Source organism: Pteropus vampyrus, unplaced genomic scaffold (assembly GCF_000151845.1).
Source record: "Pteropus vampyrus isolate Shadow unplaced genomic scaffold, Pvam_2.0 Scaffold130, whole genome shotgun sequence".
NCBI classification, from domain to species: domain Eukaryota; kingdom Metazoa; phylum Chordata; class Mammalia; order Chiroptera; family Pteropodidae; genus Pteropus; species Pteropus vampyrus.
The window spans coordinates 2,890,670-2,905,454 of NW_011888911.1; the positions used below are offsets into that span (position 1 = coordinate 2,890,670).

Below are 14,785 nucleotides of genomic sequence, written 5' to 3' on the forward strand. Positions count from 1 at the left end.
CATTTCCCATCAATAACAGGTAACTTCTTCAGCACCAGGCAGTCCACTTCCTGGGTTCTCAGAGAGGTTTTGAGTCTTAGGGATAAGAACCAACTGGCCTCAGAGCAGTCTCAGCAAAGCCGACTTCCTCCCCCACTTGCACCTGGCCAGGCAGAGCTCCCTGCCACTTTTCTGCTCCCCAGGACATCACTGTTTCCATGGGAACCCACTCACTTCAAAGGGGAAGGAAGGAGACTGGAGGGGAGGAGGGAGAGTGAAAGCTGGATTAACCTCACCCTCTTGGCCGTGATTCTGAGCTGCTGGCAACCTAACCGCCAAGTCCCAGACAGCACCCAACGCTGTCCACCAGCACGGAGAGATGGGGCGCTGTGGTCCAAGCTACATTTTAACTTCTTGGTGGGGAAAACCCTGGGGTTGAGGTGGAAGCTAAGGAAGGAGAGAACTGAGTGGATCCAAGCCTGCGGTCCCCACTGCATGGGGGCCTCCTCCTCAGACCCTCTCTCAGTATTGCTCCTGGGCCACGAACACAATTACCCGCGATGTGCATCCAATCACGGGATCTGCTCAGATTAGACTGCAGTCATTAATCTGAGCAGGACTCCTGGCTGCCTTGCTGATTAGTCCAGATGATGCTCTGGTATGATCCAATTAAAGACAGATTCGGCCTCCCCTCCGCCTCCCCCCGCTCTCCCCACCCCACCACCACCACATACACAGTGTCCACATCAGAAGGAACCTGTACATTTCATTAACACATCCTCATACACAAATAAAACCTCAGGGGCACTGGCAGGCTCTCTCACTCACAGGCACCTCTCCCTTTTGTCACACCGCCCCTCTGCCACCCTGTAGGGGCCTAGGCAGGGAGGGGCTTCCCCCACCCTCTCTTTATCTGTGGGTCTGGGAGGGGCCGTGGTGGGGGCTCCCAAAAGTCAGTGTGGGCACTAGTCTGAATTGAAAGGGTTTTGTTACATTTATTGACATGAAATGCAGACTCCCTGAAGTGCTTTGGAGCAGCCGGGCTGCCCCAGGCAGGCAAATCTAATTAAAATTACCCGACCCTACAGGAGGCTGAGCTCTCTCCCTGTCATCTCACAAGGGCTGTAGAGAGGGCAGCTGGTACTAATGGGAGAGGTGTGGTTAAGGGAGACAACCCTGGGACAGGAGGCAGGCAGGAAGGGCTGCAGAGAAGAGAAGCTGGGCAGCCATGTTTGGCTGGACAGTTGGTGGTGACCCGCAGAGATATCCTGGGCAAACACCAAGGGCTGTAGGGTGGTCAGGCTGCTGGGAGAAGGTAAAGATCGGGTGTGAAGGCAGACAGGAGTAAGAGAAGTCCTGATAAACAGCGCCCACGTGGGAGATGGCCTGCCTCTCCTGTGTGGCCTGGGTGGGGAAGCAGCCTGGGATCTTGGCAAGGGCTATGGAGCCCGTTGGTAGGAACACGGGGACCCCTCTGCATTGTGCCAGACATAGTGCCAGGGGCTTACATGGGCCGTCTCCAGAATTCTTACCAAACATACCTACGAGGTTCTATCATGATACTAAAGTTCAGAGACTCATATACAGAAGCAGGACTCAAGCCTCAGTTTCTGGAAGCTTTTTGTCACACATTAATCTGGTGGTGGTGGTGGTGGTGGGGTTCTCTAGACTCTGATCTGTGCTCGGCTCCAGTCCCTGAGCCCAGGAATCTCAGAAGGTGCCTGGGATTAGTCTCTAGTGTGCGTATGCATCACCTGGGATCTTGTTAAACTGCAGATCATGAATCCTTAGGTCTGAGTAAGGCCCGAGAGTCTGCATTTCTAATTAGCTCCCAGGTGGCACAATGCTGTTCGCCATGGACTGTGCTTTGAATAGCAGTGATCTAAATGGAGTATAATGGCCGTACCCCCAAGTCATCAGACCATCAGGCAGTTTCCAGAGGCCATGTTATTCTCCTTTCCCTTCTTACACCCACACACAGAAGCACCACAGGTTAATTACAGGTGCTTGCAACCACATCTCCCCACACCCAGCCGCTCTGGCTCCTGGCCATTCTTGAAACACCTCAGGTTCTAGTCTGCCCGGAAGGTCCTACTCTACCCATTCTCCTTACTAGCCTTCAAGATCAAACTCGAGTAGTGCCTCTTCTGTAAAGCCTTCTCTGTTAAAACACTGCCCACACTGTGTTGGTTTCTTGTTTGGAGAGACAGGGAAGAGCCCGTGCGCTTTATAGGTTTACTTTCCTTCCCCTGGATTCCAGCCAGTGTCTCCACATACTAATTGTAAGCGTTCGATGAAGGAGTGTGAAGGAAGGAGGGGTGGGAGGGCAGGAGTGCCCAGTCCCATACTGGGCTGGTTTGCCCCTCCCCCACCTTAGAGGCTCTCTGACAAAACTGTGACCAGATCCTGGCATTCTTGGGGGCCCAAGGAAGAGCTCACTGCCTGCAAGCAGCTGGACCAGGCCTGTGCATTGGGCAGGGGGCCAGGCACTGTGATTTATCCTCCCTCCAGATCTGGGAAGCATCCTCATGCCAGGATCTATGGGTCAGAGCCCACTCCTCCGGACTTAACTGTTGGCATTAGAGGCATTCAGCTCATCTGAGTAACTAAAAATAATGCCCTTACGACAATGATAATAACAACAATAATCACCACCATTACCATAAGGCGCTGTCACTGTGGGGGGTGAGGGAGAGGAAGAAATCAATCTTTTCCCTACCTACCCTCGGTGGCCCGTTCCACATGTTACTGCCATGAGTACCTGCTACAGTGTGTGCTCAGCCAGAGGTAAGCTGTGTTCACTGGTACATGTGAACATCTATGCTCGCACAGAGAAGGTGAGCAAGGGTCCAGCCTCCAGCGAGGGTCAGTACTGAGTGTGATTCAGGCACCTCCTCTTAGTGGCTCTGGACAAACGACAGCACAGTCCCTGCTGGAGCCTCATTCAGGCCTGCGCTCAGATGACTCTACCTTCTTCCCAGCCACATACACAGACAGACAGGAATTTCCATGAGCCCCTCCCACCCTGTGGACCATTCAGATCCCAGCTCTGGGTGCATGGACTAGTGCAGAGAAAGATGAGCCAAGTGCCTGCTATCGGCAAACTCCCCATCTGGGGAATGTGCCAGAACCTACACAGCTGCACGCGACACCTGTTGCTAAAACCCAAGACTACCGTGAATCAAAATGTGGTCCAAGGACCAGCTGCATTAGATTAAATAACCTGGAACGTTCTTTAAAGTTTGTATTCCTCTTCCTATAGCTTGACCTACTGATTAAGCATTTCTGAGCATGGACCCTAAAACCATGCGTTTTAACAAGCTCTCCTAATGATTTTTAGGCATGCTAAGGTTTGCGTAATACCGAGTCCTAGATGGTGCAATCAGATGTCCAGTGCTCTTGCTGGAGTGAAGGCAACAATGGGACAGGGCAAGGGGAATCCCCGGGTAGCTGCCTGTTTGCTGAGCTGATGGTTTCTGGCTCATTATCTCTCCATCTGGGATGTGGAAGGGCTCCTCCTAAAAGATGCTGCCCAGGCTCTCATATCCCTCACTAGACAATTCCAGGAAGCTAGCATCAATCCATAGTGGCCAGCTGAGGGATCTCTGGATTGATTTGAGAGAGAAGGCTGCGAAGGGAGCAGCTGTTGGCCATTGTCTTTGATGAGCCCACCCACTGGCCTGCAACCTCATCTCTCAGGGCTGAGCTGGGCCTGAGGCTGGCTGGGGGCTTCTCAGCACTGCTGTAGCATCTCCTACCTGTACACAGCTCGCTTGTCAGCCTCCAGCTGGGCCTGGGGGTCAATGGGGGCACTGGGCACGGGAGTGCTGGCAGCAGCTGAGGGTGCGGAGATGTGGACAGCCTGGGCCTTAGAGGGGGCCTGAGCAGTTGCCGTCATCTGTAGAGAGAAGAAAGAAGAGGCGGTGGGTTAGTGTGTCCATGACAGCTGGCTCCTCAGCTGGATTTGTGAGGTCTGCCTTGGCTTATGGTGTGTGGGCGGGTAGGGGAATGTGTGCGAGAGAATCGTGAGTGTATAATGAGCGTCCGTTTGTTTATGCATTACAGTGGAAAGAAAGCAGGACTTTCTTCAAATGAGAACGTTCTAGAGAACAATTTCGGACTATTCGAAGCCAGGTGGTGCACCAACACACTTCCAAAGAGACGATTCTCAGTGCAAACTAAGACAGTGCCCTCTGTCCAGAAACAGAGAAAAACAAAATGGTGAGGCCTTTAAACTGTACTTGTGAATCATCTGGGCTGGACTGGGCAGTGTTCAGTTCGATTCGATGACTAAGGAGGAGGAAAAAAACAGCTGAATCAGTTCTCATTCGGGCAGAGGTTTATTCCATTTAATGCAAGCCAGAGGTGACTGTTTTAATTGTTTTGATTAATAACTGAACGGTTCTCCAAATTTGGTTTACCTGGGTACCTGAAGATAAGCGGATTTTAGTGGACGATGGACAGATTTCCGTTCTTAACCATAACAAATATTTAGAGCAGCAGTTTTCATCCTGTTACAAGTTTCAGAAGGTGTCTCCAGGGCCCGAATTTTGTTATAATCAGAGCAATTCCTTTTAATATTATGTATTGAACTTTCAGTATAAGATTTGATTTAAAGGAATGGTTAAACAGCTTTAAAATTTTTGATAACTATCATTAACCACCATTTAATGCTTCTGTTATATTTCCTTTAGTCAAATGGAACCTGAAAATGTCATGAACGCTGACATGCCTCAACCATTCTCTTCTTCCAGCCTGTCCATAGCCCATGACGGCTCTTACCCCTGTGCTGTCGAGCTCCAGACACGTCTGCATCCTGCACTAAAGCTTTGTTCACATCTTCACCCCCAGCACTCAGTTGACACAGAGTAGATGCTTAGTATTTGTTGACAAAATTAATGAGTGGATAAATGAATAAATATACCTTGAAAGAATCAAATATTTCCTAGCATGGAAAGCTCATCAGATGATCTAGGTTCCTGCCTTCCGGAAGAAAAAACATTGTTCTTCCATGAATACACCACAGTATTGCTGGTGCTGATATTCCCAAGACATGTATTCTCTCATTCTCTTCACTTATAGTCTCTGCTCAGATGCCACATCTTCAGAGTAAAATAGAGCCCCTTCGCCCCTTGCGGTCCCCTTGCTCTGCCTTATTTCACAGATCTTGCCATACCATATGTTATATATCTACTTGCTTGGTAATTTTCTCTCCCGCTTCCAGCTAAAATTTAAGCTCAGAGAGGGCTTGATTAACAGTTATTTTCCTAGGGCCCAGAAAACCCTGGCACTAGTAGATGCTCAATAAATATCTGTTGCATCTGTGAATTGAATTAACGAATGATGGACAGTGAATGAGATTGAGACTCTAAAAGAAATATACCTGCTTTACTATACCGTTTCCCCATCGTATTTTGTTGGGATGAAATATCTATGCCGCTGAGCTGGGAGAACTTTCCCAAAGTCGGTGCACATACATGATGGTACCTCGAAGCCAGCAGACGATTGCATGAATCCTACTGTCTCTTGTCATAAGCTTTTGACCTTGGGCCAATCCCTTAACTTTCCCAAGTTCCTATTTTCTCGTCAGTAAGCAAATTAGTGACCTTTTAGGATTCATGAGTATTAAAGAGGTGCTATAAGGAAGAAATTAAAAATGAATGTTCCAATTTTCAAAATACAGGAAGAAGGTGGACTCGAAAACTAAATATCGCTGATGTTCACATTGATCTGGGTCAGTTCCTTTCATTCACAAATGCGACCGATTATGTCTTCAAATGCTTCTCAAGTCCTTGCCATGTGCTGGGCACTGTGCCAGGTGCTGGGGTCACGAGGCCGAGTGCCTTCTGTGATAGAGCTCAATATCTGGATTGAACATGAATACTAAGCTGGCAGATCAGGAGATGTGGCAGGCGTGAGTGGTGTAAGTGACCTCAGCACCGCACCTCCCACGATATTCTTGTGGAAAACACGGGAGAGACATGGTAGACCAGTGTGTGGATTAGTCAGCTTCCCCCAGAGGATGACAATCAAAGGGTAGACGTCCGCTTGATGCAGGCTGCTGGGACAGGGCCACGTGCTTTCTCCTCGGCCCTCTTCTTCAATATTTCTATCAGCGATTTAGAGTGCGCCCTAAGTTATGTTCAGCAACTTTGTGGGTGACAGGAAACTAGGATCCAAAAGATCTTTACAGATGTTGGCCACATGCTAAGTCTAATAAGATTCATTTTCATCTAATAAGTCGGAATTTAACACTTCTAACTCTTCGGCCAAAAAAAAAAAAAAAAATCAATAAGTGAAGAACAGGGGAGAGAGAGACACAGTTCACAGTTTAGCAGCAAGATTTTAGTTGACAGCAGGCTCAATACATCCAAAGTGTAATGTGTCTGTCCAAAAAAAAATGACCTAAACTAAAGCTATCTGAGGATGAAGTAACAGAAGCAAAGCTCACACATAGCTTCTAGTCCTCCTCCCCCAGCACTGTGCTGGGACATTCAGAGGAGTGCTGACTGGCCCGGCGAAGGGATTCCACTCCACGTCACAGGAGGAATATCCGAAGGAATCTGCAATATGTGAGAAAAAGACTCACAGGAGTGAGGAGATGGAGAGACGTGTGAGCCCCCTTCAAACATTTGAATGAAGATTCGATTCTATCAGTCCTGTTCTGTGTGCCTTGAAGGGTCGAACTACAAACTGCATTAAATCTATGTAACATGGAGACGGATTTGTGCTCCATCCAAATACATGCCCAAGCCTCGGGGCTCTCCGAGGCTGGAATGGGCTGCCTCCAGGAGGTGGTGAGTCTCCACCATCGAAGGGGCCAAGCAGAGACCGATCCACTGGGCCTCTGTGTAGGGGATGGAAGCTCTTTAGTTGGGTAGCTGGGTTAGGTGACATCTGAAGTCCCTTTCATCACCAACGGGCTCGGACGCCATGAGGGGGCTTTAATAATCACTACCTACCACACAGGGTTGGCGGGAGGCTAGGAGTAGATGATGCACAGTATATAAAAGTATTTTGGAAACTCTGACGTGCTCCCCAGGTGGAGGGGTGGTGGTTGTTATTAAACCCGAGATTTCCAGAATATGCTTCTCTCCTAAAGTAAGGCACATCTACGTCTGCACAGCCCGTTTATGGGTGAAATACGGGGTAGGCTAGTGTGCTCTGGTCTGCCCATGAAGGGCAAATTTCCTCGCTTCTTTGAAGGGGCTCCCACGAAGAGGGACTTCTAGGAGAGAGGACTGAGGGGAGGCACTCGGTTTCCCCTCAGTCCCTCTCTATGCAGGACTTCAGGGAAGGTGGGGGTAGGGAGAGCCCTGCTGAGTAACAGAAGAAAGCTCGGAATAAAAGTGTAAGCAAAGGCCCTCACTTACCAGCATCCCAAGGGGCCCCTGCTGAGAGGCTGTTACTGGGGCTCTGAGTGGGGATGAGGGAGAAGAGAGCAGAGCTGAACTGGTCTGAGCAGAAAGGTGATTTAAATTTATTTAGCTCCTGGGGGCCGATTTGGCAACCTCTGCATTTCCTCCAGGTTTGAAGAACGAGTGTTTATCTCCAAATAGAATTCTTTTTCTAGCCGGAGACACTTGTTTCCCCAAGAGCTGAAGAGCAAAGAGAGAGCCCCGCAGCTGTCCGCAGGGGATGAGGGTGACTTGCAACGAGGCTTTGGGGTGAGGTTACTGGGCAGTATTGTCTGACGATCAGGAGCAGGGGGACAGACCAGATGGACCAGGACAGGGTATGACCCTTAAATGATGGATTGGAGCTCCCTGGTTCTGGCCTGTGGAAGCCAATTTAAATTTTCAGGAATTTTGTAAGCTGAGTGATATCACATATCGAAATTGGCCATGGTGGGAGCATTTACAGCACGGAAATTAGCCAATGCTGCACATCAGGGCCTCTCCTCAATCTCCACCCAGAGATCTGCTTGTTAAATATTTACTAGTACACCACTGAGGTCAGGCTTTTTCTCCAATTCTCCTCGATCTGGCACACAAAGAAACTAAACATTAGCCGTACGTGCCATAAGGCCATCTGGTGTGTTCGCAACTAATCCCAGAACTGGCGGATCCAGACTCCGAGCCTTCCTCTAAGGAGACCTCAGTGCTCTCTGGAAACCCTGCAAAGGCAGTAGACTGGGGACAGGGTACGGTACGGATCACGGAGAGGGGAGGAGGACCTTTTTCAAGTAGGGGAATGAGGCACAGAGGAGAGGCAAACTTGAATGGAGTCTGGAGAGCTTTCTGGAAGATCAGAGAAGCCTTGGAGAGTGAAAGGAGCAAGGGACCCAGGCCCTAGGTTTGATGCTCCTCTGATAATTATTAGCTGTATGGTTTGGGGTAACTTCCCTGAGCTTTTGGACGCTTGGTTTCTTTATCTGTAAAATGCGGGTCTAACACCAGCTCCCTGTGAGGCTGTGAGGATTAATCAAGAGAACAGGATGATGACGAGTGGAAGGGGAGGGTGGCAGCATTCACTAGAAGGCCACTGCTGTGAGCTGTGGGGCTGGGTCCAGAACTTGCACAGGGTCCTTTCTTCAGGCAAAGACCCTGGGTCACCACTCCACACTCTTGCCTCCACAGGTGACACAACCTCTGGACTTCTCTTTCATCTGGCTGGAACTGGCCCTGCCTTAAGCTGGGAGCTACAGGGTCCTGCCCGATCTTGGTTTGTGACACCTTGACATGAAAGGTCTCGACCATCCCCGTCCTAAAATTAAGTGGGAAGAGTTTGGGGTTGTAAGCTGTGTGTGTAGGAATACAAAATCTGGAGGGGCTGAGAAATCCAGCCACTCTGACAGTTTAGTCTGACCACGGAAATGAACAGGAGAAGCTCAAAGTGTGATTCGGGAGACCCTGGGGAGCACACTTACCTGCCTGCCTCATTTGCCCTTGCTGACACCGGCATGTCCCACGGATGCTTTCGTTTCTGTTAAGCATCACTTTTTCCCAATCATAAGGGGAGAGGGAGCACATTCTGTTCTAACGAGTTAATAAAATATCTCTGTAGGCTTTCATGCTCCACAATAATCCTATGCAATAGGTTTGTATGATCCCCATTCTACACGTGAGAAAACAGAAGCCCACCGAGGTGAAGAAACTGCTAGAGATCACAGACAGTTTGTGCAAAGGTTGGGGCGAGAACCAAGGGCTTTCTGACTAAATCACAGTGTGAATCATTGTATGTAATTATTTTCCTTTGAAAGGAAGAATGGGAAGATTTTTTTTCCCCCTGAGTGAAAAAGAGGGCAGAGAGGAATTGATTCTCTAGAATCAAAATGAAGCTTTGTTTCCCAGCACACACTCTGAGGTCTCCGTCTAGTTCACCCTATCCTCACTGTGGGCCCAGCTTCTCCTCACCCCCCAAAATACCGCTCCAATATAAGTTCAAGTCAATTCCTCCAAACACTGGTCATGCCAGCAATAGTCCTGTGCAGAACCCAAGTAGGAAGTCATGGGTGGTTTATTAATTGAAGATGGTTCACTTCCCTTGGAGGCTGCGGAGGAGCCAGAGACCTAAGGCTTGAGAAACCCAACCCTTCGGCGTGCCCAGCACTGATCATGGTTGGCCACCGCCTGTTGCCAGCTGCCATTCAGAGTACCTCTCTTTTGCTCATGGGAGGTAGGAACAGGTGGCTCAGAATGGGGATGACACCAGGGTCTTTCTAGCATCCCACTGGGTAGTTTGCAGGAGACACTGGCATCAGATAGAACTGAGTCCTGCATTTGCCACTCACTGTTAGGTAACCTTGGATGTGTAACTTGACCTGTTAGGGCTCAGTCTGCTCAGCTGTGAAATGGCCATGGTGCTTCCTAACTCCCACCACTGTCTCCTTCGGTGGGCGCTAGCTGAGCATCAGGGACAAGTCAGGCCCCCTGCTCTGGGTTTCCATGGCTCCGAACACACTTTTTAGCCATGTCTGCTTTCTTGCCTCTCTCAACCACTAGACTGTGGACCCTGGAGGGCAGGGACCTGTCTTTCCTGTTTTCTGCTACAGCCCCAGTGTGTGATACAGAGAATGTTCGAATATTTGTTGAGTGCAAGGATGACCGGTGGGAGTAGGCAGGCCTTCCTATCAATGATACCTTTTTAGCTGCAGATTTACCTTCTTGACCCCAAATGCCTTGGGCCACAAGAGAAATCACAGTCCCTGACTTATGCGGAGTGGTGGCATCCAGCCCAGAGCTGGAGACAATCGGACACAGCATGAAACACTGGCAGGAGCATCTAATGGACTGGACTCTCCACCTGTGTGACTTGGGCAAGTTATTCAACTTTTCTGATCTGAGGTCCTCAACTATTCAATGGCTGTAATAATACCTAAGGTACAGGGTTGTTAGAAGTAAATGAGATAACGTATGCAAAGCAGCTGGCACTTAGAAGCTACTCGGCATATGGTGGGTACATTAGCATAACCCATACAACCTGCAGCCCACGTTCGCGGCTGCCACTTTTGCTTCTGTTACGTGGGCTGCCCTGGGAATCCTGCCCCTGCCAAAGGAAACTACTTGCCTGTAAGCACCCAGGAGAGGGGACTGAGGTATCGCAGAAGGTGATGTTACTCATCACCAGCTAAGTCACCTTGGGCAAGAGACTCAGCTCCCCTGAGCCTCAGTTTCTCTATCAGGTAAAAACGGAGCTGCTAATAAATCTTCCCAGGGCTACATGAGCGCATATGTGAGGGTACATTGCACGCGGTGGGTGCTTCCTTTCTGAATCCAACCCCACGCCCTGCCTAAGACACGCTAGCACCCATGCTCCTATGTTCCCCTACATACACTCTTCCCCCACAGATGGTCTTGCTCTGTGTGACTTGATGCCCACCAACCTCTCATGGGGTCCTTTCTGCAAGCCCTGGACAACCTAGGCCTGCACCGTCTCAGTATGTTCTCCTAAGCAGACACCCCTCTCCTGAGCCCTCCACCTGACCCGGGCAGGAAGAGAGCTGTCCATCCTCAGTGCCTACCCTGCCAGGCCATGGAACATGGGAGCTGCCCGGGCCTGGCCCACTAGGGGCCGCGCTGGGCTTGTCCAGGAGCTGGCACTCCCTGAAGTGCCAGGACAAGCTGGCAGGGCGAGATCTGGTTTCCCCTCAACTAGGAGAGAGTCCAAGGACTTGGGAGGAGGTCAGGACTTGAAGTCATTTGGTAAATATGAGGTTTAGCCTGAACAGGTGGGAGGCAGCAGGAGGCACAGCCAGTGTTCGTTCGGGGGCAAAGACACAGCCCGCAAGCACCCCAGGCTCGGGCCTGCTCACCGACCCTGGCCTTGTCTCCGGTACAGCACCCCTCCCCTCTGTTGCACCCCATCAGACCCCACTGGATAGGGTTGCCTGAACATGCTTGATGATTTACATCTTTGTGCCTCTGCTCTGACAGCTGTCTCTGCAGGAAATGTCCACGTTCCAGCCCTGCCTCCCTCCTGGCCATGTGTAAGCCTGTTCCTCTCTCAACTAACCCTAACCCAGGAAGCCTTCCCAATTCTGCACACCCCGCAGACCCAGGTAGCCACGATCCCTGTCTCATCGTGTATGCATTAACCTTAACGCCTATAACGCTGCCAGCCCTTATCTGTCTGTCTCCCTGGTGGACAGGTTTTCCAGCTCCCATTACCATGTTTGCTCATGGTGGGCTCCCAGTATGTTGGTTAAATGACTGAATGACTGACCCGTATGAGGAGTGGCCTGAGCGATGTGTCAAAAGGCTCAGAGATCCAAAAAGGGGAGGGGTCAGGGAGGGCTCCTCCAAATATTCCCTATTCAGTCAGCACAGGAAGAGGGAGGGCTGGCAACAGGGCCAGGGCAGCCCAATTTAGCACTAAGAGCCTCCTGGAAGAGCGGGCCTGGGTCACCTACATTCTGATTCCAGAGCCAACTGGATAGAACAGACTACAGAAAATTTATTTAGTGGTGTAACATGAGGGTCTTAACTAATTAATTAATTTTAAAAGGATTTGTAGGCAGTGGTTTACGAACGAGGCTTGTAAAATGTTCACTGGCCCTGCCTGCACTTCTGGGGTGTTACTGACATGTGGCTAATTGGAGGAAGGCTGTGAACTTGGATCTGAGTCTTTCATGTCCCAGATTTGTGCACTTTCCTGGGAACTGTCTGCTCCCCGTCCTTCCATCCATTTCTAGGAGACCCCTCACTTGTATGATAGTCCTAAACCAGTGATTTCCAGGAGGCCCTTTAGGGGGCACATCAGAATCACAGCGTCTGAGTATGTGTGAGTGCGTGTGTAAGCGTGTGTGCGTGTAAGGGGGTGTGCACAGCTAGGAACACATATTTGATATGCCTATTGTGTTCCTAATGAAAAGTAGAGTAAATAAAGTTCAACCCAATTTTGGCTGCTGGATAAAGATGGGTGAAAAGAGGCCAGAAACACACTCTACTTTTCACACCCACACTCTCAACAATCCTGTGAGGCAGGGAGGACAGAAGTGATTCCCATTATCCTGATGCAGAAACTAAGGCCCCAAATGGACTATAAGCTCCATTAGGGCAGGAACCATTAATTTTGTTCCCCCCAGGACACAGCGCAAGGTTTTCAAGGCCACAGAAAGCACTCGATATTTATTGAATAGATGAGTGAATGAAAGAAAGAGTACTGAAATTACTCGCCTAAGTTTATATAATTCATCAGCAGCGTGGCTTGGACAAGGCCTAGGATTCTTCGATTTCTACTATGTCGAGTCATCCTATACTCTTCCTCCTGCAGTTCACAAACTCCAAGAACGAGCACCCTTGGGCCCCTACTCACCCACTCCCCTCCCCCTGGGCCATGCAGACACCAAAGCTCCTAGAAGATCTCCCGGGGAGGGAGGCAGAGCAAGTCCCAGTGCTCCTCAGCCCCAGCTACTTGATCACCTGTTCCCTGATTTATTTTAAGCTTTGTATACTTGGGCCATTAACTATTTTTGTAGCTGTTCAGGGCACTCATCCTGCTTGGAGGCATGAGGATAGGCGATAAAATCTCTGTTATTTGGGTAAATATCAGAATTCAGGTAGCAAGTTCATCAAATAAAAAACCTGGACAAGGCCATTAGAGTGAGTGTTTGTTCACAAGCCTTGTTGCTGGCCCGCTGTCTCCTAAGTGTAGACATAAAGGCCCCGCGGTGGGACCTGAGGCCGCTCTGCCTTTTATACATGAGGACTCCGGGTCTTGAGTGAGTTGGAGTTCAGGGATGTGTCCAGTTTATAGACATGGGTGGCCCAAGTGGCCAGGGAGAAAGGTCACTGTGCACAGAGAAGAAAGACCCAGCAGAAAATAAAAGGGAAAGAGAAGAGTCGTTTGGATGTGTCAAAGCAAGGGCAGACAGGTCGCCCATATGGTTCCTGGGGTGCTGCCCCCAGGGGCACGGGGAGCCGTCAATCACAGCCACAGAAAAGGCTTAGGAGGACTTTCAAAGCTGCTGAATTAACTCCATTGCTGCAAAGCGAATGAGTTTCACAGGCAGCTGAGCAGAAGGTCCTGCAAGGCAGGGGGCTCCAGCCCTTAAAGAGATGAGAGGAATGTAAAGTGTGAAAACATCTGAACCCGCTTCTCTTCTACCCGTCACAGCTGCATGGCCTGGACAGAGACATTCACAGCCAGGAGCCCCAGCCAACCCCTCTGCCTCCAGTTAATGAAACCAGATGGGGACCCCGATGACTGATCAAAGGTCCAACTTCCCTGGGATGACTGCTCCCCTGGCCCCACCCATGTGGGAATGGTGCTGGAACAGAGAGGGAAAGAAGGTACTCGGAGGGACAGAGAGCCAGGTCTGGCGTCCCTGACATGGCTGGCCTGGCTTAGCCTTCCGCTGGCAGGAGAGGTTAGATAGCATCACCTCGACCTCAGATCTCCAAGCAGAGTTTCCTGGGGTCCTGAACACCATTCTCCTCACTCCAAGGGTTGCGAGTGGATGGTGGGGGTGGAGGAACACAGCTTTGGCCAAAAGGTCCTAAGGAAGTACATGGCTTCCTTCGTGAGCTTTCCACACTGTTCCTGGACTGAGAGTTCTGACTGCCTGTCCTGCCTCCCTCTGGTCAATAATGAGGCTGCACCCTTGGTGAATTGCCAAACCCTTTTAACAGCGCCCATCATCAATTCAGAATACATAAGCACCTAGATACCTACATATCAACTGGTTCCTAAACTGTTCATTGAGTGCCCTCATTCATAGGGGCTGTGCCTCGTGGGTCAGACCAGGACCCGCCAGGATTTCTGTTTTCACGCAGCCTGGCGTGCTGGGGACAAGCAGACAGAGGCAGGCAGAACTCTGAATATGTACACGACTAGACCAGATACAATATTTGTTTTCCTATAAGCCAAGGGCAAGAATATTTGTGGAAAGCTATATATGTGTCTGTATTTGAGAAAGAGTGGGGGGTGCTGATTGCAAGAGTTTTCAGTGTGTGGATAAGGTGAGGGTAGAGAAACTAGTAAATTCAGAGGGTTTTCTGAAATTGCTGGTGGAGGTACCGAAGAAAGAACTTTACTTGGTGGGTGATATTGCATGTGGACTGTTACAGGAAATGGGAGAAGGTGAAGGACACTTCAGAGGTGGAGAGAGAGTACGTGAGTGAAGGGTGTATGCCTAGAAGAAGTGAGAGGGCTGCTGTGTTACCACGAAGATTCTGGGAGGGGACTGGAGTGACACTTGCTGGGAGGGGGAGCAACTTCAGAGAACATAGTAACTTCGAGAGTTCTGTAGGATCAGTGGGGCGCTGGGCAGTGGGAGGAGGGGGTTGTGAGAGTCCAGGTGGCAGGTGGCCAGGCTGTGGCAGAGATGGAGAAGAACGGAAGCAGCGTGAGAAGGAATTCACAC

General features: G+C 50.1%; 1 protein-coding gene across 1 annotated transcript in view; it reads right to left on the reverse strand.

The window, feature by feature from the left end:
• The window catches only part of PKNOX2 (PBX/knotted 1 homeobox 2), a 248,570-nt gene that overhangs the window by 57,701 nt on the left and 176,084 nt on the right, over positions 1-14,785 (reverse strand). The window contains exon 4 of the mRNA XM_023534735.1: positions 3,738-3,877. Coding sequence (XP_023390503.1) covers positions 3,738-3,877 — 140 coding nt within the window. The remainder of the gene's footprint in view (positions 1-3,737; positions 3,878-14,785) is intronic.